The following is a 24,417-nucleotide window of genomic DNA, read 5'->3' as shown; positions in this document are numbered from 1 at the left end:
CCTTATCATTGAAGAAATATGGGAATAACTGAGAACAGTTTCAGGGTTTCAAAATCAAGTGAAATTTTACCATTAGGTGGATTGCCAAAATGTAGCAGATCATATTTGTGGACGACTAAAAACAGAAATTCCTTGCTAACCCTGGAGAGAGATGAATGTTCATCAGAGTCAGCAATATTCCAGCTGTATGATGGCATGTAAATCATCGAATCTGGACCAGACAATCCAGTGATCCACATTATGAGTTGATAATTTCTGAATTTAACAATTTCATTTCGACTTCCTGTAAACAAGGTATGCATGATTTTGAAAAATGCAAAATACCGGTATTTACCAAGTGTATACATATTCATTAGTACCGTATTCGACGTAATAAGCGCCCCTGCTCTAATAAGCGCCCACAGCGATATTTGCTAATACATTGGCTAGTGAACAATCCCAATTAGCAACCCTTCCGATTGATCAATGTACACAAGACAAATTTATTTGCGAATAGTATGCACTCGTGTGCTATATGCACCCATAATTATGGGCAATTAAATTCTGGAAAAATATATCTGTCGTACATAAACTTTTCAGCATGTCAGCATAAACCACAAAATTTATCTTTCAACTGTTTTTTTCACCAAAATAATATTCTAAAAAGAACCCCTTATTTCTAATTTTGACAGTACCCTGGCCGCTTATTACGTCAAATACGGTATTTCAAATCCATGTATACAGCATACTGTGCACCTCTATTGAACGGAAGCCATTGCCCGGGATGATGCTAGTGGCTTGTATTACCTTAAAGTCGTAGCCTGCAGACAGCAGTATGTTGGAGGCGGTGGGATGCCACTCGATGTTACGTCAAATACGGTATTTCAAATCTATGTATACAGCATACTGTGCACCTTGAATGGAAGCCATTGCCCAGGATGATGCTAGTGGTTTGTATTACCTTAAAGTCGTAGCCTGCAGACAGCAGTATGTTGGAGGCGGTGGGATGCCACTCGATGTAAGCGACCCGTCGCTGATGTCCGTGCAGATCCACCTGCCAATCGCTCAAGTTGGAGAAGAGACCTTCGTTGGGGATTTGCCAGATCTTCACCTTGAAACAAATCATCACGTTTACTTAGGCCTGATGAACAAACTTTTTCTTCACCAGGCCACCAACTGGTAGATCCAGCAGTGCTTATAACTGTGTTAATGACATTGTTCCTAGAACATCACAAGCTGATCTTACAGTGGAGTCATCGGACCTTTAGAACTTAGTGTCTGTCTGTGTCTGACTACATCACAAGCTGATCTTACAATGGAGTCATTGGACCTCTAGACCGATCCACCTGCCAATCGTTCAAGTTGGAGAAGAGACCTTCATTGGGGATTTGCCAGATCTTCACCTTGAAACAAATCACCACGTTTACTTAGGCCTGATGAACAAACTTTTTCTTCACCAGGCCACCAACTGGTAGATCCAGCAGTGCTTATAACTGTGTTAATGACATTGTTCCTAGAACATCACAAGCTGATCTTACAGTGGAGTCATCGGACCTCTAGAACTTAGTGTCTGTCTGTGTCTGACTACATCACAAGCTGATCTTACAGTGGAGTCATTGGACCTCTAGACCTTAGTAGCTGTCTGTGTCTGACTACATCAAAAAGCTGATCTTACAGTGGAGTCATCGGACCTCTAGACCTTAGTGGCTGTTTGTGTCTGACTACATCACAAGCTGATCTTACAGTGGAGTCATCGGACCTCTAGACCTTAGTGGCTGTCTGTGTCTGACTACATCACAAGCTGATCTTACAGTGGAGTCATCGGACCTCTAGAACTTAGTGTCTGTCTGTGTCTGACTACATCACAAGCTGATCTTACAGTGGAGTCATCGGACCTCTAGACCTTAGTGGCTGCCTGTGTCCAAGTACAACACAAGCTCTTCCTACATTGGAGTCATCGGACCTCTAGAACTTAGTGGCTGTCTGTGTCCAAGTACAACACAAGCTATTCCTACATTGGAGTCATCGGACCTCTAGAACTTAGTGGCTGTCTGTGTCCAAGTACAAAACAAGCTCTTCCTACATTGGAGTCATCGGACCTCTAGACCTTAGTGTCCGTCTGTGTCCAAGTACATCACAAGCTATTCCTACATTGGAGTCATCGGACCTCTAGACCTTAGTGTCTGTCTGTCCAAGTACAACACAAGCTATTCCTACATTGGAGTCATCGGACCTCTAGAACTTAGTGTCTGTCTGTCCAAGTACAACACAAGCTATTCCTACATTGGAGTCATCGGACCTCTAGACCTTAGTGTCTGTCTGTGTCCAAGTACAACACAAGCCATTCCTACACTGGAGTCATCGGACCTCTAGACCTTAGTGTCCGTCTGTGTCCAAGTACATCACAAGCTATTCCTACATTGGACTCATCAAACCTCTAGACCTTAGTGGCTGCCTGTATCCAAGTACAACACAAGCTATTCCTACATTGGAGTAATCGGACCTCTAGACCTTAGTGTCTGTCTGTGTCTGACTACATCAGAAGCTATTCCTACATTGGAGTCATCGGACCTCTAGACCTTAGTGTCTGTCTGTGTCCAAGGACATCACAAGCTCTTCCTACATTGGAGTCATCGGACCTCTAGACCTTAGTGGCTGTCTGTGTCCAAGGACATCACAAGCTATTCCTACATTGGAGTCATCGGACTTCTAGAACTTAGTGTCTGTCTGTGTCCAAGTACAACAAAAGCTATTCCTACATTGGAGTCATCGCACCTCTAGACTTTAGTGTCTGTCTGTCCAAGTACAACACAAGCTTTTCCTACATTGGAGTCACCAGACTTCTAGACCTTAGTGGCTGTCTGTGTCCAAGTACAACACAAGCTATTCCCACATTGGAGTATATCGGACCTCTAGAACTTAGTGTCTGTCTGTCCAAGTACAACAAAAGCTATTCCTACATTGGAGTCATCGGACCTCTAGACCTTAGTGTCTGTCTGTGTCCAAGTACAACACAAGCTCTTCCTACATTGGAGTCATCAGACCTCTAGACCTTAGTGGCTGTCTGTATCCAAGTACAACACAAGCTATTCCTACATTGGAGTCATCGGACTTCTAGACCTTAGTGGCTGTCTGTGTCAAAGTACAACACAAGCTATTCCTACATTGGAGTCATCAGACTTCTAGACCTTAGTGGCTGTCTGTGTCTGACTACATCACAAGCTGATCCTACAGTGGAGTCATCGGACTTCTAGACCTTGGTGGCTGTCTGTGTCAAAGTACAACACAAGCTATTCTTACTGTGGAGTCGTCTGACCCCGAGGCGATGACTTGGTTGTCGAAGGGGTTCCACTTTATGTCCAAGATGGCGCCAGAGTGGCCGCTGACCTTCGGGATGTTCATGTCCACTCGACCTCCCTGCAACAACACAATTATTTTGCATATAGGTTATTATCATATAGGTTATTACGTCAAATAATAACTGGCCAGGCAGAAATATATTTTGGTCTGAATGTTGTTGTACACCAGCCAGCAATATGCCATTTACTAGCATTGTACACTATATTATCGTGGTAGTTAAGTTATAATGGATCGTAATGGCACACACCTACTAACCTATTAAAGTGAGTGAGTGAGTATGGTTTTACGCCGCTTTTAGCAATATTCCAGCAATATCATGGCGGGGGACATAATCAATATGCATACAGCCTAGGTTGGGTCAAGGGACATCATCCAACCAATTGGGTTCTTTTCTGACCATTTTCGAATGGAGGTAGGGGTGATTCTACTTCAAAAACATCACAAAACAATCATAAAAAAAAGTTAATGTGTGGCTGAAACTAGTCCTGTATTTGAACAAGCGATAAAATATCTTGCTTGGATTTGCATTGGTAAACAGCCGACAGGGTGTGTGGATTACCAGATCTACCAAAACCGCGATAATATATAAGGTCGCGATACTTGAGAGCCTGCGATAATGGAGAGCCCGTAATAACATAGAGTCAGACAATACCATAGCATCTTGCCAGTAATCCTGTCTGGACCAGACACACCACTGACAAAACGCATGTGCAATACTCCATCAAAGCTCAATAACAAAATCCAAGCATGATCACATGTTACTAGTGTTTGTTTGTTGTTTTAACGCCACACTCAGCAATATTCCAGCTATATGACGGCGGTCTGTAAATAATCAAGTCTGGACCAGACAATCCAGTTATTGATATCATGAGCATCGATCCAATAGGGATACGATGACATGTATCAACCAAGTAAGCGAGCCTGACCACCTGATCCCGTTAGTCACCTCTTACGACAAGCATAGTCGTCTTTATGGCAAGCATGGGTTGCTGACAATCTCATTAAAATCAGATCTTAGTTCTCGCTGCCGCTAAACAAAGATTTGAGGACATCCCATTACGGGTCACGTCAGACCAACCTTTCGCGAACTCTGACCGACCAATGAAATTACTGACAAGAAGTCGACATTAGCCAATCAGAAGGCAGCTTTCTCGTGCTTTACGGCACTAACTGCAAATTGGCGACTACGCTTCGAAACATATTTTGACAAATTCTTGCTTAAAAATTTGAAACCTGAGCAAATGACCATTCTCGAATGGCTATTATATGGTCCAGATTGTATAGATTCAGTCGTTAAGCCTGTAACTATCGTTTGGAATAACCCGTTTCAAATTTTTTGAGGCTGCGTGATTAGAAATCACATTCCGACTGTCACTTTCATGATTTAGGAAGCGACACTCTGATTGGTCGGATGAAAGGTCGTTTTGATGCGACCCCTAATGGGATGTCCTCAGATCTTTGTTTAGAGGTAGCGAGAACTAAGATCTGATTTTAATGAGATTGGGGTTGCTGAAGACCTATTCTACCCCGGGTCTTCACGGGTCCATTTCTAGTGAGTCAGATCTGACAGGAAGCTGGTCCTGGTGATGCGCATGCCCTGTCTCCAGTGTCAAGTCAGTATTGAAAACACAATGCCATTTAGAAAGCAGTCAAAGGTGACAAATGTCATATTTGTGATAACACTTCCTTAGTAAAGTACAGATTCTTGTACTGTTTTTGGGTTGAGTTCTATCCGGGATTTGAACCCACACTGCCAGAGTGAGGCACCTAGTCGGTGGAAGCCTCGATGGCTGAGTGTGTTAGATCGCTGACCTTGTGTGCTGGCAATTAGTTGCCTCACTCCGGATGGGACTCAACCCAAAAACAGTACGAGAAACTGTGCCTTACTGTGTTATCCCAATTATGACATTTGTCAATATCTGACATGCTTGTATGTGTGTGTTTGATGTTGAACACAATGCTGAACCCAGCATTATTTCAGCTATTTGATGTCAGTCTGTATATAATCAAGTCTGGACCAGACAATCCAGTGATTAACATCATGAACATCAATATAAGCAATTGGGATACGATGACATGCATCAAACAAGTCAGAGAGCCTGACCTCCCAATCTCTTATGAATATTTCAAACTTTGGATCAGTTCCCAAATTCAAAACTATGAAGCAGACTAGCATGTAAGACACGTCCACTTACCCTGGCAACACTTGGAAATTCATACCAGTCCGCTAGCCAAGGACTACTAAATTATCCCTGGGACAAGTAAAACTTCAGTGATGGTAGTCCTCAGTAACTTGTAGCATTTGTGGGTTATAAATATATATACCAGGGTATTCTCAACCAGGTGTCAATGCTTCAATTTTGCTACAAATTGGAACTGAATTTTTTTTACAGTCAACATTTCTGTCTTAAACAAGCAAGAAGAGCCACAAATTCTGAAGACTAATGAAAGAGGCAACACTAGTCTCCTGGAGTAGTCTTTAAAAAGACAAATTTCTAGACTGCTTACCTGGAACCTGACAATCACCATGTGTTCAGACAAAGACCATAGACAGGTGACACACACCTGCAGTGATGTAGCAAGTGCACACAGCATGATGCTATCCCTAATTGTAGAAGAGGGAACCAACTTTTCCCCTTAATTCAAGACCTCTTCATTTATAGTTTCTTGACAAGGTTTATTTGCTTGTTGTTTAACACTATATTCAGCAATATTGCAGCTATATTACAGTGGCTTGGAAAAAGTCAAATCTGGACCCGACAAACCAGTAATTGATAATATGAGCATCATGAATGTCAGAGGTGGCAAATGATATGTTTATACCCAGTAAACATGGTGCACACCTGATCCGAAGTCATCCTTGACTATCGGTTCTGTTTGTTTGTTGTTTAACACCGAACTCAGCAATATTCCACCTGTATGACGGCAGTCAGTATATAATCAAGTGTGGACCAGACAATCCGACGATCAATATCATTAGCATCAATCCTAACCATTGGGATATGATGACGTGCATGAACCAAGTGAGCAAGCCTGACCACCCGATCACGTTAGTCGCCTCTTACGGCAAGCATTGGTTGCTGAAGACCTTTTCTAACATGAAATTCGCACTGGGGCAGTTGTGAATGGATCCAGGGTATTCATTCCAATAGAATTGGCGATATAACACACTAGATTAAGGAAGATGTCCCCAGGCGATCGTTCATGCAGTGCACTTGCCACCCTCACCTCCTCCTCCACTTGATGGCCTTGGTCTAAACTCACCTGATTGACAGGAAGCACGACGAAGGCTCCGCCCCCTGCATTCTCCGTGACGACAGCAATGTTCTTCGTGTTGACAGCACAGAAGCAACCATCGTGAGCGTTCTTTGTGATGCGAATATTTTCAAAACACATCTCCTTACGAAATGGTTTGCCAAAAACATGGCGGAACTTGGAGGACCGCATTCTGAAAGCCTGATGAAGCAAGAAAGTTGGGTCAGAGTCAACAAAGAACATTGGTCAAAGTCAACAAATTGCCATTCCATATTTCTCATATTCAATAAAGGCATTGTATATAAACAAAACATCTTTACATTAACCTGTAGCCAATTTTGTCCACAATATATTCATTTAGTGTACTGTATTTACATATTGCCATCAGTGTCTCCATATTTTTCATACAAGGTATTACATACACTAAGTATTTTGTCTGTTTTTCAACAAATGTTTACCGCCACACTCAGCAATATTCCAGCTATATGACGGTGTATGTACATAATCAAGTCTGGAACAGATAATCCAATGACTGACATCATGAGCATTGATCTACAAAATTGGGATACAATGACATGCATCAGCAGTGATCCTGATCACCCAATCCCGTTAGTTGTCTCTTATGACAAGCATGGGTTGCTGAAGACAAATACTAACCCGATAACACACAATCAACCAAGATCCTTAGTCGCCTCTGAGGACAAGCAAAGGTTGCAGGGGATCTATTCTAAACCAGATTCCCCATGGGGTTCTAAGTCCCTTTGACTGAAGTAGCTTGCACCAATAAGAAGTTGTTGAGTTAAAAACTCTTTGTGCACATGGCCCTGGCATCATCAAATTGGTAAAATGTTAAACGACACATATTATGTCCTGTACAATGTGAGTGAGATTAGGAGTGGTCTACCACCATCTTGGTGTTAATCTCCACTGTGGAGGTTAGGGGTGTTGTACATGCAAGTTAATCTAGCCTAGGACATCACCAAGCGTCCTGTGTCATGGCACAGGGACACGTATGTACCATGATACATAGCACAGCATTGAGAGAGGTAACACTGTGATCCTGTGTTATAGGGATTATTGTGATGTGGTACAGGGATACACATGTACCATGATACGGAACAGTACCGTGAGACAGGTAATGTAGTGCTTCCTGTGTTAAAGAGATTATTGTGACGTGGTACACTGATATACATATGTACCATGATACGTAACAGTACCGTGAGACAGGTAATATAGTGTCTTCCTGTGTTAAAGAGATTATTGTGACGTGGTACACTGATATACATATGTACCATGATATGTAGGACAGTGACCTACTGTGCTAAAGAGATTATTGTGATGTGGTATAGGATAAACATAAGTACCACGATACGTAGCACAGTGACCTACTGTGTTATGGGGGTCATATGACCACATCACGTCAAGATGTTTCCTAGTTTAATGGTCCAGACTTGGATCCATGGTGAATCTCTAACATGTGGCATTGTCTTTCTTCGTGGCTGGAATGACTCATTCCTTTGTAAACTGACATTCTGCTCAAGATTACGTCACATACACAGGGTATTTAGCAAAATGATGCCATGAAGAGATGCCCCTAGTTTATTTACAAACTTTTGCTTCTTCTTTAATTGACAAACCCTTAAAAACAGTTTACTATCTTTGCCCTGAAACACTCTTTTACTAACTTAGCCTATCTTATAGCCATGAAACACATTTCAATATCTTTGCCCTGAAGCACCCTTTAATTATCTTATCCCCCTAAACGCCTTTTACCATCTTTGCCCTGAAACACATTTTACTATCTTTGCCCTGAAACTCATTTTACCATCTTCGCCCTAAAACACATTTTACCATCTTTGACCTGAAACACATTTTACTATCTTTGCCCTGAAACACATTTTACTATCTTTGCCCTGAAACACATTTTACTATCTTTGATTCCCTTTACAGCCTTTTCTGAGCAGCCCATAACAATCTTTGCCCTTGGGCACCCTTTACTATCCTAAGAGGGTTTTTTACGGGTTCGATTGTCATATGCTTACAAAATCACAGTCTCAATACGTTTCTGGCCAGGCCACAGAATGTTTAACAACACACTGGAAATATGCCACAGATCAGAGAATCTTCCACAGATTTGGGTCCCACTTCATGAAGCGATCTTAGCTTTATGATTGTCCTAAATCTTGTTAAAGTATAAACTTAAGACCATCTTAGCGCTAAGCTAAGCTACCTTTGTGGAATGGGTCCCTCAGTCCTGCCCTGGGGCCCATTCCACAAAGTGATCTTAGCGCTAAGTCGATCGTAACTACCATTCTTTCACACTGGTTTGGTTGGTTTGTTGTTTAACGCCGCACTCAGCAATATTCCAGCGACGGTCTGTAGATAATCGAGTCTGGACCAGACAATCCAGTGATTGATATCATGAGCATCGATCCACGCAATTGGGATCGATGGCATGCATCAACCAAGTCAGCGTGCCTGACCACCCGATCCCGTTAGTCGCCTCTTATGACAAGCATAGTCACCTTTTACGGCAAGCATGGGCTGCTGAAGACCTATTCTACCCCGGAATCTTCACGGGTCTCTTTAACACTGACTTACGACAATCGTAGCGCTAAGATCGCTTTGTGGACCGGGGCCCTGACCGGGGCCCTGGTCTTACACACACAACACTACGAGGACTGTACAGGCCATGTTAAAGGATTGATTACACAAATCCCATCATGCTGTGAGACAGATGTGGTGCTACCCTGGAATATAGGAGCTTGTTTTGCCATGGAACTTTACCCGAGTACTTGAACTGAAAATGACTTTCACCTGTTTCTTTATAAAGACATCGAACATAGGAGTAGTTGTACTTAACAGTACCTTCATGAAGCAATGACATATCTTCGGTCAGCAGAGCCGACAATGTGATGGATTTACTACCATCAGTATCTATTCTGTAACAGGATGGTCGAGAGGACGAGGGCACTGCAATTCGTTGCGCGGAGTTGAGCAAGTCGTGCCAAAGGCTGATGATCATGGGTTTGAATCCCTGTTTGTTCTGACTGAACCAATTTTACTCCAGAAATCCTATCCTAAAAAGTCTACTTGAACTCAAGATTTTTTCAGTGTGTGTTTGTTGTTTAACGCCACATTCAGCAATATTTCAGCTATATGATGGCGGTCTGTAAATAATCGAATCTGGACCAGACAATCCAGTGATTGATATCATGAGCTATCTACACAATTGGGATACGATAACATGCATCAACCAAGTCAGATAGCCTGACCACCGAATCCCGCAAGTCGCCTCTTACGGCAAGCATCGTCCCCTATTGCAGCAAGCATGGGTTGCTGAAGACCTATTCTACCCCGGATCTTCACGGGCTGTAACAGTAACTGACATGAGCATTGATCCAAACAGCAGGGGTTCGATGACACCAAGCCACCAGGTCATCGTGCATGACCAACCGATCCATAAGTTTGCATCACATAACCACCACAGATTGCTGGGGAGCTTTTCTAACCCGGAATCCTCACAGAGCCTCCAGCTTAAGAAGATTAACAAGTATACTTTGCAAATTATCATTAATTACACTGTCCATAAATATTATGTGCTTTCACATAAATTTGCAGGTATTATCGCCGGAGAATGTTGTTTGTAATCAACAGTGTAATCTAGAGGCCTCAAATATTAACATTGTGTAAACAAATAATGTTTATCTGGTGGAGGACCAACTCCCACTTGTCAAGCTGACAAATGGTCTCTGACCTCCTGTCAGTGACAAGGGCCTACAATATGACAGGAGGACTACTGATATCATCCTGTGCAAATCAACTCCAGCAGGTGATGTTGGTACAGCGTCCATGTGTGGAATGTGGCTGTCAGGGCTGCATACCACAAAGAGATCGTAGGTAAGGTGATTGTAACTTCCATACTTAAATATAGACTTACGACAGTCGTGATGCTGAGGTGATCGCAACACCTATACTTAAACAAAGAATTATGACAGTCATAGCGCTAAGGTTATTGTAACTCCCATACTTAAACAAAGACTTACGACAGTCGTAGCGCTAAGGTGATTGTAACTCCCATACTTAAACAAAGACTTACTTCAATCGCAGCACTAAGGTGATTGTAACTCCCATACTTAAACAAAGACTTACGACAGTCGTAGCGCTAAGGTGATTGTAACTTCCATACTTTAACAGATTTACAACAGTTGTGGCGCTGAGGTGATCGTAACTTCCATACTTAAACAGAGACTTACGTCAATCGCAGCACTAAGGTGATCGTAACTCCCATACTTAAACAAAGACTTACGACAGTCGTAGCGCTAAGGTGATTGTAACTCCCATACTTAAACAAAGACTTACGACAGTCGTAGCGCTAAGGTGATTGTAACTCCCATACTTAAACAAAGACTTACGACAGTCGTAGCACTAAGGTGATTGTAACTCCCATACTTAAACAAAGACTTACGACAGTCGTAGCGCTAAGGTGATTGTAACTCCCATACTTAAACAAAGACTTACGACAGTCGTAGCGCTAAGGTGATTGTAACTCCCATACTTAAACAAAGACTTACGTCAATCGTAGCGCTAAGGTGATTGTAACTCCCATACTTAAACAAAGACTTACGACAGTTGTAGCGCTAAGGTTATTGTAACTTCCATAATTTAACAGATTTACAACAGTTGTGGCGCTGAGGTGATCGTTACTCCCATACTTAAACAAAGACTTAAGACCGTGGTAGTGCTTTGATCACTTTGTGGAACTGGCCCTGACCAATGTCACTCCACTGACTAACTTCCCTAGAATGAAGGGTTGTCAGGATTCACTGATGAATAGGTGGGAATACACACCTGACAAATCGAGGTGAATCGATACGATGGGGTTGCAATATGATTAGCATCCCGATACTTAGAGTGTGATACAATTCGTTGTTGTTGTTGTTTGTTGTTTAACTCCACACTCAGCAATATTCCAGCTGTATGATGGCGGTCTGTAAATAATCGAGTCTGGACCAGACAATCCAGTGATTGATATCATGAGCATCAATCCACTTAATCGGGATACGATGACATGCATCAAGCAAATCAGCGAGCCTGACCACCCGATCCCGTTAGTCACCTTTTACGACAAGCATAGTCACTTTTTACAGCAAGCATGGGTTACTGAAGACCTATTCTAGCCCGGATCTTCATGGGTCTAGACCATAATGGAAAACTGTGTGTTGTGCGATTCATTGAGGTGTTGATGCATCACAAGCTACTTCTGATGATAAAACACAACATATCCCTACCCATATCAAATCACTGATAGACCTGTATCAATTTTCAGAAATACATATTTCCAAAGTTCTGCAACATCCCAGCCTCTGAGAAGCATTACCTTGCCCATCACGAAACACAATGCTAAATCTTACACCATAAAGATATTATAACGAGCCTTCGCTGACAGTTTAAACACAGTTTCAACTGGTGATAAGGATGAGTGAATGAGTATGGTTTTTCGCCGCTGTTAGCAATATTCCAGCAACATTATGGTGGGAGATACCAGAAAGGGGCTTCACACATTGTACCCATGTTGGAAGTAGAACCCGGGTCTTCGGCGTGATGAGCGAACGCTTTAACCACTAGGCTACCCGACCGCCCTATGAAGATGAAGACCTTGTGTTAGTAGGGCCAAATGGAACGTGGAACATTAGCCTTGCTTCAAGTCTGCACTCTATGATAAGTCCATGGATGTTTTCTAATTCTATCTTAATAACATGTACGATAGACAAGACTAGATTAGCGGACAGCATGAGAAACATTAGCCTTGCTCCAAGTCTGCACTGAACGATAAGTCCATGGATGTTTTCTTATTCTATCTTAATAACATGTATGACAGACAAGTCTAGATTAGCGGACTGCATGAGAAACATTAGCCTTGCTCCAAGGTTGCACTGAACGATAAGTCCATTGATGTTTTCTAATTCTATCTTAATAACATGTACGATAGACAAGTCTAGATTAGCGGACAGCATGAGAAACATTAGCCTTGCTCCAAGTCTGCACTGAACAATAAGTCCATTGATGTTTTCTAATTCTATCTTAATAACATGTACGATAGACAAGTCTAGATTAGCGGACTGCATGAGAAACAATAGCCTTGCTCCAAGTCTGCACTAAGTCCATGGATGTTTTCTTATTCTATCTTAATAACATGTACGATAGACAAGTCTAGATTAGCGGACTGCATGAGAAACATTAGCCTTGCTCCAAGTCTGCACTGAATGATAAGTCCATGGATGTTTTCTTATTCTATCTTAATAACATGTACGATAGACAAGTCTAGATTAGCGGACTGCATGAGAAACATTAGCCTTGCTCCAAGTCTGCACTGAACGATAAGTTCATGGATGTTTTCTAATTCTATCTTAATAACATGTACGATAGACAAGTCTAGATTAGCAGACTGCATGAGAAACATTAGCCTTGCTCCAAGTCTGCACTGAACGATAACTCCATGGATGTTTTCTAATTCTATCCTAATAGTAATAACATGTATGACAGACAAGTCTAGATTAGAGGACTGCATGAGAAACATTAGCCTTGCTCCAGGTCTGCACTGAACGATAAGTCCATTGATGTTTTCTAATTCTATCTTAATAACATGTACGATAGACAAGTCTAGATTAGCAGACTGCATGAGAAACATTAGCCTTGCTCCAAGTCTGCACTGAACGATAAATCCATGGATGTTTTCTAATTCTATCTTAATAACATGTATGACAGACAAGTCTAGATTAGAGGACTGCATGAGAAACATTAGCCTTGCTTCAAGTCTGCACTGAACGATAAGTCCATGGATGTTTTCTAATTCTATCTTAATAACATGTATGACAGACATGTCTAGATTAGCAGACTGCATGAGAAACATTAGCCTTGCTCCAAGTCTGCACTGAACGATAAGTCCATGGATGTTTTCTAATTCTATCCTAATAACATGTACGATAGACAAGTCTAGATTAGACTGCATGAGAAACATTAGCCTTGCTCCAAGTCTGCACTGAATGATAAGTCCATGGATGTTTTCTAGTTCTATCTTAATAACATGTACGATAGACAAGTCTAGATTAGCGGACTGCATGAGAAACATTAGCCTTGCTCCAAGTCTGCACTAAGTCCATGGATGTTTTCTTATTCTATCTTAATAACATGTACGACAGACAAGTCTAGATTAAAGGACTGCATGAGAAACATTAGCCTTGCTCCAAGTCTGCACTAAGTCCATGGATGTTTTCTTATTCTATCTTAATAACATGTACGACAGACAAGTCTAGATTAGCGGACTGCATAAGAAACATTAGCCTTGCTCCAAGGCTGCACTGAAAGATAAGTCCATAGATGTTTTCTAATTCTATCTTAATAACATGTATGACAGACAAGTCTAGATTAGTGGACTGCATGAGAAACATTAGCCTTGCTCCAAGTCTGCACTGAACTATAAGTCCATGGATGTTTTCTAGTTCTATCCTAATAACATGTACGATAGACAAGTCTAGATTAGCGGACAGCATGAGAAACATTAGCCTTGCTCCAAGGTTGCACTGAACGATAAGTCCATGGAGGTTTTCTAATTCTATCTTAATAACATGTATGACAGACAAGTCTAGATTAGTGGACTGCATGAGAAACATTAGCCTTGCTTCAAGTCTGCACTGAACGATAAGTCCATGGAGGTTTTCTAATTCTATCTTAATAACATGTATGACAGACAAGTCTAGATTAGCAGACTGCATGAGAAACATTAGCCTTGCTCCAAGTCTGCACTAAGTCCATGGAGGTTTTCTAATTCTATCCTAATAACATGTACGATAGACAAATCTAGATTAGCAGACTGCATGAGAAACATTAGCCTTGCTCCAAGTCTGCACTAAGTCCATGGAGGTTTTCTAATTCTATCCTATTAACATGTAAAACAGACAAGTCTAGATTAAGTAAGACAAGTTCTATGGATGAAGTCTAGATTAGCAGACAGTACGTAAGTCTTTTATACTTGTTCATATTATTTATATAATTTGGAAAGTATTATAAAAACTAATAATCATTGCCTTGGAGGTTTATGCAACATCATCATTAACTTAATCTTTTTAAGAAGACAAAAAATTCAATTAGCAAAACTATTGTTAACAGTGTTCGAAATTAACACTGGATGTCATGATCAGGAGATGCAAATACTATTATAAGGAGCAAGCCTCAAGCACCCAAGAAACCCCTCAATTTCAAACACTGGTTAGACGACCGTCTTATCATGGTTCAATCTCACAAAATCTTCTTGACATGTTTTGGGCTAAATTCACATAAAACAACTCAAACCCACCTGTCGACAGCTCAATATCACTAAATGCAAGAATTAGCAAAACCAGGCCAGTGCCACATCATCGCTATGTCACCAATTCCTGTCTGTCACACACCAAACCATTCAACACGTACACGCGATGCGGTCCTGTTTCCTCACAATTCAATGGCCGATTATCTGAGAGCCAGAGGAGGAAGAAACTGTCAAAACAAACCCCCCTGTGTAAACAATCAACAAAAGACCGGGAGATCGGAAATATGTTGTAAACAACGCATGTCAGAGAGGCTCTCATTTTTCAATTACGAGATATGCGTATTTGTAGTTTTTACCAGGGGAAAACATGTATTTAAGCTTGTAATTTGCTGGTGCTTAAAAACTTATTTGTATGTCAATATCATTGTAATTAACAGATTCTTGAACAACCCTGCAACAGGACGTAAGACAGTTCTTCCAAACTTTTAAAAGTACTTTAAAAGACTAAAATAATTAACATAAAAGCAAAATTAGAAACAAATTAAAGTTCATGTATCCTGTATGAGATTCCCAGCTACCTCCATGATTACTATAATAATAAACAAACAATAAAATTACAAGATAAATAATTTTTTAAATATGCCAATCTGAGCAATTGGAATAGAGTTTTACTGCTTAAAACGTGTGTTGAAATCAAAACGCCAATTAATACAAAATATAAGCATTAGAAATTGGCGCTAGTCCTGTAGACCTTGCTAAATTGCCCAATAATTAAGGTATCATAAAGACTATTACTGTATTAGAAATTTGCCATTTTTAAGGGTTTTGCTCTATGTTATCATTCTGAAGACTAGTGGACTAAAAATGTTAGTTTTTACCACTGAATATGCCCCCTAAAATCAAAATATTTGCCCAAGTAACATGTTCATCAAGACAACAGGAAATTAAAAGGAGATCTGACCGTTTATTTTTGCCATAAAATACGTACTTCCTCCTGTGTGAAAGACTTTTGATTTTACAAGTCCACACGTCTTTTTGTATCATTTAGGTTTATGTGTAAATGTGTGATCTTTTATTAGCCGAGCATAGTAGACCAAAATATATTGAACTAGGCTTGGGCCTCAGGGTACAAGATAAGTTGCAGACTGTTGTCTGCATAGGATTTTCTTCTTGTGTACTTTTCTTTCAGCTCTTGGGATGCATGTACTGACATCAGCCAGTCTACTCTTTATTACCGTATTCGATGTAAAAAGCGCCCCGCTCTAATAAGCGCCCACAGCAATATTTGCTGATATATTGGCTGGTGAACAATCCCAATTAGCACGCCTTCCGATTGATAAATGTACCCAAGACTTATTTATTCACATATAATACACACTCGTGTGTTATATGCACCTTAAATTATGGGCAATTAAATTCTGGGAAAATATATCTGTCGTACATAAACATTTCAGGCTGTCACCATAAACCACGAAATTTATCTTTCAACTCTGTTTTTTTCACCAAACTAATATTCTAATAAGAGCCTCCTATTTCTAATTTTGAGAGCGCCCTGGGCACTTATTACGTATACGGTACATACAGATCGAGCAAAGTGTATAAAAATTAAACTGATGATGGGATTTTACATCCATGAAGGATAGTGTTGATGTTCTGCTCAAAAAATGTTTCTCAAATAAAATAAAATCTACATACATGGAGACACACAAACACAGAGGCTTAGAGACACAAGTGAGTGAGTGAGTTGGATTTAACGCCGCTTTTAACAGTATTACAGTTAATGTTATATCATGGCATGTCAGCTTTAAGTGGGAGGAAAGCCCGAAGTGATGCAGGTCTCAGACGTTTACCACTTCGGGGAAACCAACGAGCACAGGTATGGTGCCGACAAACCTAAGAAACATAATTCGAACCGGGATTCGAACCCACAATCATAGGTTTCTGGTGTGTCCAGGGGACGCAACTCTGCACAGCGAATCGCGAGGCCTAAGACAGCTGGGCCACCCGTGCTCCCTTTAGAGACACAAAACACACACAGAGGAAAAGACACACCTGCACTCATTCCACTGACACTCAGACAGACAGACAGAAACACACACACACACACACCTAAAAAAAATAAAAAAAATAAATAAAAATAAAAAAATAAAAAAAAATAAATAAAAATAATAATACATGCTTAAAATAAAAAAATATTTTTGAAAATGACCAAAATGGAGATATTCAAATTAATTCCTTCAACTGTTGTAGAAGCTCTCTCACCGAGGGCCTAGTTTCCTGATGAACATGTCACTGTAACATGCATGTGCTTGAGTGTGTGTAGAGCACAGCGCCATCTATTGACGCACTCCAATCTCCGTGTTGACCTCACAGAGGCGACCGCCTGCCATTACACGTCTTTGTCATTAGCTCTGTATTATCTCCCTTTGTTTCAGGAAGTGTGGACAAAAACTTCCACCAAATCGTTGTGTGCACTGCACAGAGGGACATTCCTCCTAATGTGAACAAGTGACAAAACAATCTCCAGATCGATAGACAAGGCCAGGCCAAATAATTTTTTTTTTATATACATCATTATCAAGTAGGCCAGTGAGTTTGGTTCAATGCCAATTTGAACTGTTATTTAAGTTACTGTTTTGCTGGCTCTGATTGTTGTTTAATGTTGAACGGGCATATGATGGCTGCCATTGGACCTGTGCTTGTTTGTTTTTCTGAATTCTAAAGATGTATTCAGAAATATTCCAGCTGTATGACGATGGGCTGTAAATAATCGAGTCTGGACCAAAAAAGCCAGTGATTGACATCATGAGCATCAATCCACGCAATTGGGATTCGATGATAGCATCAACCAAGTCAGCGAGTCTGACCACCCGATCCCCTTAGTCGCCTCTTGCCACAAGCATAGTCGCTTTTTATGGCAATCATTGACCAGTATAGATAGCTGGTCCGTCTTGTCACCAAGAATTCCAACAGGGCAGACAAACCTGTGATTGATATTATGAGACAACTCTGCAAACACTGTCCCCACTATGTCAACATGACATTCACTGAAACTTACAGATTTTCAAACTACATTCTTCCAAAAAGCAAAAATATTCTCTGCTTGAATCCATGTTACCAAGTACATCCACCTGTTGTTTTTAAACCACACCTATTAGACTGGGTTCACCTGCATCACAAAGACAGTCCCTGCTCTGCCCGGAAGGCAAACTGCTCCATCAGTCACAACCTGACACTCTTACTTGTCACCTTGTTTGTCACAACAGTTAAAACTGACAATGTCACGTGTAGGTAACCTGTCTTCAATCAGTTGTAATCACTTGAATTGTCTTCTTAATCATTCAAATCTTTTTGGGAACAAATCAACAATGCAAAATTTTAGTTAAATATAGTTTTATAGCAAATGTAAAAAAATTATACTTGCGTTGTTATATAAAATTAAACCATCTGTGTTGTTATATAAAATTAAACCATTTGTTACATAAAATTAAACCATGTGTTGTTATATAAAATCAAACCATTTGTTATATAAAATTAAACCATCTGTGTTGTTATATAAAATCAAACTATCTGTGTTGTTATATAGAATTAAACTATCTGTGTTATATGAAATTCAACCATTTGTGTTATATATAAAGTTAAACCATCTGTGTTGTCATATACAATTTAACCATTTGTGTTGTTATATATAAAATTAAACCATCTGTGTTGTTATATAAAATTAAACCATCTGTTGTTATATAAAATTAAACCATTTGTTTTCACATAAAATTAAACCATTTGTGCTTTATAATTTTAAACCATTTGTGTTGTCATATAAAATTAAACCATCTGTGTTGTTTTATAAAATTACACCATCTGTGTTGTTATATAAAATTAAACCATTTGTGTTGTTATATATAAAATTAAACCATCTGTGTTGTTATATAAAATTAAACCATCTGTTGTTATATAAAATTAAACCATTTGTGTTTTCACATAAAATTAAACCATTTGTGCTTTATAAATTTAAACCATCTGTGTTGTTATATAAAATTAAACCATTTGTTATCACATAAAATTAAACCATTTCTGCTTTATAAATTTAAACCATCTGTGTTGTTATATAAAATTAAACCATCTGTGTTGTTATATAAAATTAAACCATTTGTGGTATATAAAATGAAACCATTATGATTACATCATGCTATTGCTTTTGCAGTAGATTCTGGGGCTTGAATTCCCTGGCCATTCTATACATGTATCTTAACAAGGAAAACCGACACAACTATAGGTCAAAAATGCAAAATCATAGAGAAATCTAGATTTTTCATGGGCAACTGAAATAGATTTTTATTTTTGTCAAGCAATCTTGCGTAACAAGTCGGGCAAGTTAGGCATTGATTTTCTACAACCCCCGTCTTGTGGCTTCAATGCAAACTGTAGTCAAATTAGAACAGTGTAATTGCAAAAACAGGCCAAATTGAATTTCTACATGGAGTTATGGGAATTGAATTGCCGCGTGGGCACGAGGCCATCCTGACTGATCAGACATTTCGTACCCAACTCTTGAGACCTACAGTGGGTACCCGGGTAGGGTCGGGTTATAGGGGGTCGGGTATCGGGTAGTATATCTGGACTCGTCCCAGCCCTAGAATCTATCTCAATGGCTGATGTTTGGTCTCAAACTTTAATATATTTTCCCAATTCATGTTATTATTGTTATAACTGTCTTGTTATGTCTGTGTCGAGCTGACATATATCTCACTGATAACAGGACCAATACAGAAGATGCTCTAATGCTTTGTTTTACATAGCTGCATTGAATGCAATTACCGTATTCGACGTAATGAGCGCCCAGGGCGCTCTCAAAATTAGAAATAGGGGGCTCTTATTAGAATATTATTTTGGTGAAACAAACAGAGTTAAAGGATAAATTTTGTGGTTTATATGAAATGTTTATATACGACAGATATATTTTTCCAGAATTTAATTGCCTATAATTAAGGGTGCAAATAACACACGAGTGCGTATTATACGCGAATAAATAAGTCTTGTTAACATTGATCAATCGGAAGGGGTGCTAAATGGGATTGTTCACTGGCCAATATATTAGCGAATATCGCTGTGGGCGCTTATTATGTCGAACACGGTATCAAAATACATAGTTAAAAAATCCCAATTTTGGACAAAGAAAGATTTCCCCCCAATTTGTCTGCCAAGGGAACTCATGGTTTGGAATAACATTGGTCTGTCATAAATATATCTCCCACGGACCAACTCAAAGCCAGCAGGCTATCAACTTACGTCAAACAGTGTAAAAATGTTTTCAGGTCTAAATATTCTTCAACCAAGTAATGTAATAGTAAAAAGTTCACAAAGCCATTCTATTTTCACCTGTCATCTGTGAATATTGACTATTATTTTCAATCATCTTCCCTGCCAAGTCATGCATATATTCCACATCATCAAGTAACAACCTGACAGAGTACATGTAGAAATGACGCACGGATCCTTTGTCAAGCTTTTTGTGTTGTCGGTCGATACTATCAGTGCATCTCAATACATCACCACCCATTGATTAAGTTGGTGGTTACAACCACCTTCCTGGCCGGTTTGTCTCCAAACCCTGTTGTAGTCCGACAGAAATAGTCGTACATTGTTACCAGTGTAGACACTGGCAGCGGCATGACTTTGTCTAGGTGACAGATGCATTATTAACAAACTACGCAAGTCTCACATAGAGACTATTCTCATCCCCATTTGTCTGCGACATCACCGGAATCAAATTGACATTTATGTAAAAATTCAGCAGCCGGGCCCCAAAATTCAAAATATGGTGATAAATTTGGCAACAAATATTTGTGAATCTTTGAACAATATTTTACAATCACATAAGCTAAATTGTTTGATAGGCAATACTTAGAAGTTGATGGATGATAAGATAGACACAATTTTTATGGATAACAACTTCTTTAATACTGGGAAAAGCAACGTTTCGGTATAGATCCTTATACCATTGTCAAGCAAGACTATATAAGGATCTATACCGAAAGGTCGCTTTTCCCAGTATTTAAGAAGTTGTTATCCATAAAAATTGTGTCTATCTTATCACATAAGCTGTTTGAATGTATTAAGCCCTTTGGGAAAATGTATCTATAATTGGGGAACTGATGGTCACAGCACGATACTGAAGACATGTCTCTCCTGGCACTAGGATCTAGTTTCAATGAAGCTATCAAAACTTTATCCATTTATGACACTCTAATACAAGGAACTCCAAACCCTGCATAATTATTTCTTGAAACCTGAAGAATCTCAAGAACTGTTAATATCAACATGACCAAAACATCTAAAGAATCTAGACAATATTGAAAATGGTAAGAATATGTCCCATGTGAAAATTTTGTTTGTTTGTTGTATAATGCCGCACTCAACAATATTCTGGCTATATGACAGCCGTCTGTAAATAATCGAGTCTGGACCAGACAATCCAGTGAGCATCGATCCACGTAATGGGGATCGTTGACATGCATCAACCAAGTCAGTGAGCCTGACCACCCGATCCCGTTAGTCTCCTTTTAGGGCAAGCATGGGTTGCTGAAAACCTATTCTACCCCTGATCTTTACGGGTCTTTTTCAGTGATCGTACATTAACGTTGATTTTCATTTAGTTCCATGCATTAATAAGACTGAGATGAAATGTAGCATAAGGTCAAGGTCACCTTCAAATATGAATAGTCACACAAAATTCTAATTAAACTTCCAATCAATTCTCCTTATAAACAATATGATATTTTATCCAATTACAATTTGACACAAATTTGCATCAGCCATGTTAGTCCATGATTCATGCAGTCATTCACAATATTTATACACAACAGTTTGACGATTTATGTAACTACATCAGTGTTATCTACAACATAAACTGCAACCGATTGACGTCTTACACAGTCCATGGTCAAGTTATGCAGGGAAATCGTTTTGAAGCCAAACACTAGAAATACCGTATTCGACGTAATAAGCGCCCCGCTCTAATAAGCGCCCACGGCGATATTTGCTAATATATTGGCAAGTGAACAATTTATCTTTCAACTGTTTTTTCCACCAAAATAATATTGTAATAAGAGCCCCCTATTTCTAATTTTGAGAGTGCCCTGGGTGCATATTACGTCGAATTCGGTAACAGTTTTTCAAGGACTTTCTTGGGGACTTTGTCATTCACATTCATAAAAAATATCATTCTGGATGAGATAAATAACATGAAAATCCACATGTATAATCGATATATCCCATTTCACCATATATTCATTCATTTTACATGCGGACATATTTCGTTGTGCAGAGTTGAAGCATGACAATAAATGGGGGCCACACACAACTTATGAGTGAGTGAGTGAGTGAGTGAAATGGGGTTCTACTTTGACCAGTAGATCAGTGTTGTATCTGGGGAGTGTGACCAACTTGAGAGAGAGGTTTTTGTTTGTTTGTTTGTTGTTAAACGCCGCATTCAGCAGTATTACAGCTATATGACAGTCTGTAAATAATAAAATCAAGACCAGACAATCCAGTGATTGACATCATGAGCATCGATCCAAGCAATTGGGATACGATGACATGCATCAACCAAGTCAGCGAGCCTGGCCACCCAATCCTGTTCGTTACCTCTTACGACAAGCATAGTCGCCTCTTACGGCAAGCGTGGGTTGCTGAAGACCTATTCTACCTCTGTCTTCATGGGTCGAGGGAGAGGAAAGTCTGAAGGGATGCCTATCTCTGTGATTCCAGAAATGTGGAACTTAAATCCACAAACACAGGATTCTGGCATGCCTAAGGGACACAACTCTACATTTCTCAATTCTCCCTTGAGAACCCCCGACTGAACCCCTATGCCGTCACTATAGGAAACCCTCGTAGTAGCAATTTGTCACAAGTGTTTTACATTTAATTTAAATAAGAGAAGTACACCCAATATTGTGAACAAGTAAGGTGAGGTGAGGTGAAATTGAGTTTAACGTCGCATCCAAGATTATTGCACTTAAATAGCGACGTGCATGTACGTGTGTGTGTGTGTGTGGCTGCTTGTACTAGCCCGGACTGATGCTGATTTATAGTGCTAGCTCACTGAGATACCATGCCGCAGTTTAACATGAATACCCCACTCAGACACAGTATACTGACTCCGAGCCGACCAGTCCTTGTTTTAGCCCCTTAATGCCGAGCGCCATACAGGGTAACAACAAGTACCATCTGTTAACGTCTTTTGGTATGACGCAGCCCGGGATCGAGCCCCAGACGTTCTGCTCTCCGGGCGGACGCTCTACCACTAGACCACGGAGGCGGTCTGTGAACAAGTGCTTATTTCAAGGTCATAAGTGCTTATTTCGAGATTACAAGTGTTTATGCAAGGTCAAAGTGTTTATTTCAAGGTCACAAACACATATTTCAAACTTAAATGATGAAGACTATCTACCAGGTGACAAAGTATGATTCAAACTCATTAGCTAAGCAGGCTTGCTTGTGTTATGGTTTTATAAGCACATCGTTTTTTCACAAATACCGTCTCTGATGTGATACTGCTGTGCACATTGGAACATAGTTTCAGAAGTCATTAGTTGACAAACATGCACGACCAAGGCTTCATACATACACACAGCCATAAGCTGATAGATATACTCCATGGAGAAAACGGTGAGGATTACATTTGAAACTCCAGTTCATTGAACAGTGAACATGCAGCGTTTGTTATGGTAACCATGGCAACGGAAAATGTTTTAAAAGCAAAACTGACAGCCTGATTACCATGCAACAGAGGAAACGAAAACATGGCAACTGCAGTTAACAAGATGTTAAGTTGAACTGACAATGAAAACATTCGGAATCACAAGTAACCATGGCAACAAGCATTTGTTAACTTTAATACACCAGTAACTCCAGTGGGTAAGATTCTGACTTGTTTGATTTGATTGAATAATTTCCATAAAAAAAATAATAAAAAAAATTTAAAAATAATCAACATTATAACACATAAAACTGTGACTAGAAATGGATAAAATCTTTGTGGATTTGAGTCATGCACTCTAGATATGATAACAGCTGAATTTATATCATTCATTTTTAATACTTCACATTATTTTATACTCGATGTTCCTCAATCACTTGTGAATACCATATTCAACGTAATAAGCGCCCCACTCTAATAAGCACCCAAGACGTTAATTGCTATTACATTGGCTAGTGAACGATCCCAATTAGCACCCCTTCCTATTGATGAATGTACACAAGACTTACTTATTTGTGTACAATATGTGTGTTATATGCATCCTTAATTATGGGCAGAGCTCCAGATAAGCTTTTGGTGTTGTGGGTATTTTACCCATGCATTTTAAAATCATTGGGTATCAGTAATTCTATCTGCGTATTCAAATTTCTGTTACCCACTAGTTTTTACACATGTGGGTATTTAAGTTAAATATTAAAAAACACTATTCATCTAGTCCCTGCAAACTGGTGTCGTGTGGGTTCGAGAGCTTTAT

At 39.8% G+C, this 24,417-nt stretch overlaps 1 protein-coding gene across 1 annotated transcript in view; it reads right to left on the bottom strand.

The window, feature by feature from the left end:
* The window catches only part of LOC139461174 (coronin-2B-like), a 121,249-nt gene that overhangs the window by 42,069 nt on the left and 54,763 nt on the right, over window positions 1-24,417 (bottom strand). Inside the window, exons 4-6 of the mRNA XM_071242753.1 lie at window positions 6,604-6,795; window positions 3,280-3,396; window positions 941-1,090 (exon numbers count right to left, since the gene is read on the bottom strand). Coding sequence (XP_071098854.1) covers window positions 941-1,090; window positions 3,280-3,396; window positions 6,604-6,795 — 459 coding nt within the window. The remainder of the gene's footprint in view (window positions 1-940; window positions 1,091-3,279; window positions 3,397-6,603; window positions 6,796-24,417) is intronic.

Source organism: Haliotis cracherodii, unplaced genomic scaffold (assembly GCF_022045235.1).
Source record: "Haliotis cracherodii isolate W230 unplaced genomic scaffold, xgHalCrac1.p SCAF_14, whole genome shotgun sequence".
NCBI lineage: Eukaryota > Metazoa > Mollusca > Gastropoda > Lepetellida > Haliotidae > Haliotis > Haliotis cracherodii.
Note: the sequence above shows the minus strand (reverse complement) of the source record. Positions and strands in the feature narration are given on the sequence as shown.